The sequence below is a fragment of the Abrus precatorius genome, unplaced genomic scaffold (genome assembly GCF_003935025.1).
Source record: "Abrus precatorius isolate BTA unplaced genomic scaffold, Abrus_2018 Scaffold8, whole genome shotgun sequence".
Classification (NCBI taxonomy): domain Eukaryota; kingdom Viridiplantae; phylum Streptophyta; class Magnoliopsida; order Fabales; family Fabaceae; genus Abrus; species Abrus precatorius.
In genome coordinates, this window is record NW_020874428.1 from 14,358,345 (window position 1) to 14,363,063 (window position 4,719).

At 31.5% G+C, this 4,719-nt stretch overlaps 1 protein-coding gene across 1 annotated transcript; it reads right to left on the bottom strand.

Moving 5' to 3' along the window:
- Positions 1–394: 394 nt before the first annotated feature.
- Positions 395–3,124, bottom strand: LOC113847666 (floral homeotic protein GLOBOSA-like). The gene is made up of 7 exons (XM_027476901.1): positions 2,937–3,124; positions 2,638–2,704; positions 2,034–2,095; positions 1,841–1,940; positions 1,541–1,570; positions 1,411–1,455; positions 395–529 (listed from the first exon to the last, which is right to left on the bottom strand). Exons 1-7 carry the CDS (start codon positions 3,122–3,124, stop codon positions 395–397), a joined length of 627 nt encoding a protein of 208 aa, XP_027332702.1.
- Between the last annotated feature and the right edge of the window lie 1,595 nt (positions 3,125–4,719).

The window sequence follows — 4,719 nt, forward strand, 5'->3', positions numbered from 1 at the left end:
AACTTTATATTAAACTTGCAGTTATTTTCAAATCATTTATTTACATTAGCTATTAAAATTTATTTCTTTCTTGCTTCTTTTCCCTTTTGGTCACAAAAATTGTATAAGTAATTATTTATGTTTAAAAAATCTTAAACATACGCATGCATAGCAGACTAATAGTGATTATTAAGTTTACGTACGTGTGTTGTATATATATAGACACACCAAAGCAAAAGTAATAGTGAAACCATACTCAAACACACACAGAGGTCATATAATGACCCAATTAAGATGGTTGGACACACACGGTAATATATTGTAACTTCACAAAGCCAAGTTTGGTTGCTTTTAATTTATTACAAGTTCATACCAACATACTTATAATTAAGAGTTGTGGCCAGAGGGCCTTAACTTAGATCCTTTCTTGAAGATTTGGCTGCATAGGTTGCACTCGGAAGGCAAATGGCATCTGGGAATTGAAATCCCTTACGCTCTGATCAAACCCATTGTCCACTTCTCTCGCACCTTCCACTGCCATACGTTGTTGCTGTTGAAAATAATAACACAATAAAAATAAAACAAAAAGAAGTTAGCATTTTATTTATATTCATACAATATATAGTTTTTATTAACTTTTCTATATAACCCTTTATATTTTTCTCTCTATCATATTAATTATCTTATCACATATTTTTTTATCCCTGCTCTTATCTTTCTCTTTATTAATACAAAATATCGTTACAAATGCAATTTCTCTGAACATTTTTATGAAATAAGAATATGTCAACCCCGGGGCCTGACGATTATACCCGACTTCCTTAATGATGAATGAACACCTTAAAATTTTGTGGGGTTCTGTTTATTGGTTAATATTTAATCTGAGTAATTAACTGGTTAAAACCCTAGTACATAATGACAAGGTGATGAGCATGCATGTAAAGATAAAAAATGGAGTATATATATGATCATTGATTACACCTTATACCAAGATTGGTTAACCGTATCTTTAAACGGTTCATTCACATTTCACCAATTATAACAAAAACAAAATGACTTTCCAGATGAGTCATGCATCCACTAAACAAGGCATTAAAATTTTCAACTTATGGAACATTTCTGACGATTGTGTAAAGTGTAATGAATATTTTTTCAGCATTTAACAGTTAAAATACATTTTTGATAAGTGGCCTCAACAAATTAATCATCTCAACTTTTACTTCTAATTAACTTCATTTCAGGAAGTAGCTAATACCCATTTATCAGCCCAAATGTAGTGACACACACACATATGGTCCATATACATGCTTTTAGTTTTTTCAAAAAATCATTATAGAAAAAATATCCCATTTAAGTTATATAATTTAAGTTGCATCTTAAGGATCATGTGCACAGGAATGTGTTTAAACAAAAGAGCGGAATGTCTGGTACCCAGATAAAATTAAGTTCCCTATTCTCCTCCTCCAAGATCTTGTCCTGATCACCAATGCGAAAAAAAATTAGTAGTTATGCACATTGTATATATTAGAATCTTGTAAATCTGAGAGTCAGTTGAACATACGTTTCTCCTGAACATCCTGTATACTTCCATCTGCAAAGAAACACAAAAGTTTATCTATCGGATCATATTGTTTGATTTAGGCTACCATTGGAGAGGTTTCAATGTAGAAAGCGGACTTCAACCGCCATGCACGCTCCTTACTCAAATGTACACATAAACCACATATACATTTATTATATAGAAGATATATGTACTATTTTTTTAATTACAGATATTTTTTAATTCTTTTAAGAAAAATGCATGGTAGCATATGGCAAGAAAATAAAATAGACTTAAAATTTTAGCATTTTGAAGATTTGCCTGTTTCTCCCGAACACTGAGGAGACCATTTTCTAAGGCATCTTCCAAGCTCATAAGCTCCTTATAGTTCAGTGAGTTTATGTCCTCCCCCTTTAAGTGCCTGAAATGTATTAGTTGGTAAAAAATGAGAGGGGGGGAGAGAGAGAGAAAGTGTATGAACTAAAAGAGCTTAACGATGTGCAATGTTATATACCTGAGCTCAATTTGCATGCTATCATTCTCTTTCTTGAGTCTCTCAATTTCGCTGTTTAGGTTCTATACAGTTCAACAATATTAATTGTTAAAAACCCTAACACACTCTTAGTTATCTTTAAAAAAGAAAAGAAATAAAGAAAAGAAAAATAGTGGGGATGGTATGATGTTAAAAAGCTAGAAATCCTCAAAAGAAAGAGCTATGTGTAGTAGATCTGACTCTCTATGCTGGTTCTAATGTAAGTCAATAGAGAGATCCATCAAGTATGAGAGACGTTTATGTATAAAAATATTAATTTATTCCTACATGTGTTCAGTTGATTTTTCATTTTTTGCAAGGAAAAGTAAGCAAGTGAATAACGTTTTTATTGCCAGATCTGTTCATAGATGTCACATTTCTTGGTGTTCCAGCTTCTCTTTTCAATAATAATAGAAAATATAAAACACTCAAATATATAGGGAGGAGAGGTACAATACCCAAATTTAGATCTACTCGGAGAATTCATAGTTCATGTTCCTTAGCATATTTTTAGCAAAAGAACTATTTCATTTTCCTTGGACAAATCGAAAACGAACAGAAAATCATAAATTATTTAACTACCAACCTCATGCTTGGCGTCCCAGAGCCTCTTCCCTGAGGTCTTGTGGTACCTCTCTAGTACGTCAATCAACCTTCACCAACAAAGAGATCCAACAAGAGCCAAAAAAAAAAAACACAAGCTAGAGTTTTAATTAATTAATTTATACATCAAGCAACTACACAAATACTACTATTTTCATGCACTTGGTCCCTTCTTGATGAAACAGCTCATTATGAATCAAGAATAGAAATATTATTAAAAAAAAAGCTTCAGAGGTAGGGGAAACACAAGAAGAATAAAACACAAAAACTGAAGATCTTTACGTGGTAGAAGGGCTGATGTAGTCATGCATTTTTCCAGATGCAGCAAAGATGATAAGGGAAACTTGGGCATCACATAGAACAGTGATTTCCTTAGCCTTCTTTAGGATCCCATTCTTTCTCTTTGAGTAGGTAACTTGCCTGTTGCTTGAGTTCTCGATCCGTTTGATCTCAATCTTACCCCTCCCCATCTCTCACACAACCTTCCTCTTCTTTCTCTTTCTTCCTTTTCTTTCTTCTATCTTCTACTCTTCTTGATTGTGATGAATGGTGAAGAAGTTGGGAAGGTAGCAAAGATAAAAGTAAGAACTTGCCATAACGGGTTTGAGGGTAAGGAACTTTCTTGGGGGCACAGTGGACAGTGACAAAGCCAACCGAAGTAGCTTTTACCTGATATTTGATTTGGCTTTGTAAGTTGTTGCACTTTCTTAACCATTGGTCTCCTTACACACTCTCATGGTTGTTTAATTACAATGGTTGATTTTTTATTTTTATTTTTCTTTTGGGTGTCCTTTTTTTAGTTATTTAATTAAGCAGTTTATAATATATATAGGGTTGAGATTCATGGGATAGGAAAGGGTAATGTGCAGTTGTGTGACTTGTAAAATTGGGTATGGTGCTGGCTTTGGACGAGGCATAATATACTTGTATATTGAAGTTTGGGATATGAGCATTCCTGGATAGGATTTGATAATGAAGCTATAATTTGTTTGGAGGATAGAATTGATCTTGAAAAAGATTACGTTAAGAATATTTTAAAACAAAGGTTAAAAATATGATTTTGCTTGAATGATAAAATATTATTAATTTTAAAATATAAATATGTTGTGTGAGTTTTATATTTAAGTTGAGTTTAAATAATTATCTATTCAACATATAAATTTATTTAAATAAAAATAGTTCGTAAATGTAAGCATGAAATTGAAATAACTCAACGTTTTATATAAAATTTATTAAAATATATTATACAAACTTTATACAAAAGTTATAAACTATTTTAAATTTTAGTTAAACTATATTGATAAAATAAATATTATCATATAATTAAAAATTATTGATTTTTTATAAATAATTATTTTAAAAATCACATTAGAAACAAATTTAATATTTGAACTCTTTTAAAAATAATATAATAAACCAAAGTTTCATTCAAAATTAAGAGTTCAAATAGCAAGCAAATTTCTTTGATAGATATTATTTTGGCCTCCAACTTACCCTTTTTGTTTAAAGGCAACGACAGGGACAATCTTTTAGGGAAACAAATTAACAAACGTGAAATAATGAGGGATCAACCATCAAATCGAATGAGATTAATGGTGGATTCCCACAGTAAGAAACAAAGAAGTAAAGTCCAAAAATGGCAAGGGAATTCATAGCAAGGGTTCCAAACATAAAAGGAAGAGCACAATTTGGTCTCAGTCAAGGCCATTCTCCAAACAGGAAGACCAATGTTTAGGTCTTTGTCGGAGGAGAGTCTCTGATTTGAAAGGTTAGTAAGTTATTGTTCTGTTCAAACCAACTGCAACCTTCAATGAATCACTGTGAAATGACAACATTCAAAGAACCAAGCCAACATATAAGAGTATATCAGACGGTGCTTTAATTCACTATCCATTGAATTATTGTGTGTTTCCGCGATTGTTTGCAAATTAAGTTAAGTAAAATTATTTGTTTCAAACCATTTATTTTTTAGGTTTGTCACAGAATTTAGGTCGTTTATTTTAGATTTTAGCAAAATTGACTTCGGAAAAATTAAAGTTCAAAATGTCAACTTGTGTTTGATAAC

Coding starts and splice junctions, on each gene's coding strand:
- LOC113847666 (XM_027476901.1), bottom strand. CDS start 3,124: ATGGGGAGGGGTAAGATTGAGATCAAACGGATCGAGAACTCAAGCAAC. Junction 2,096..2,637: donor TCTGGGACGCCAAGCATGAG/GTTGGTAGTTAA, acceptor TGAACTGTATAG/AACCTAAACAGCGAAATTGA. Junction 1,456..1,540: donor ACAGGATGTTCAGGAGAAAC/GTATGTTCAACT, acceptor ATTGGTGATCAG/GACAAGATCTTGGAGGAGGA.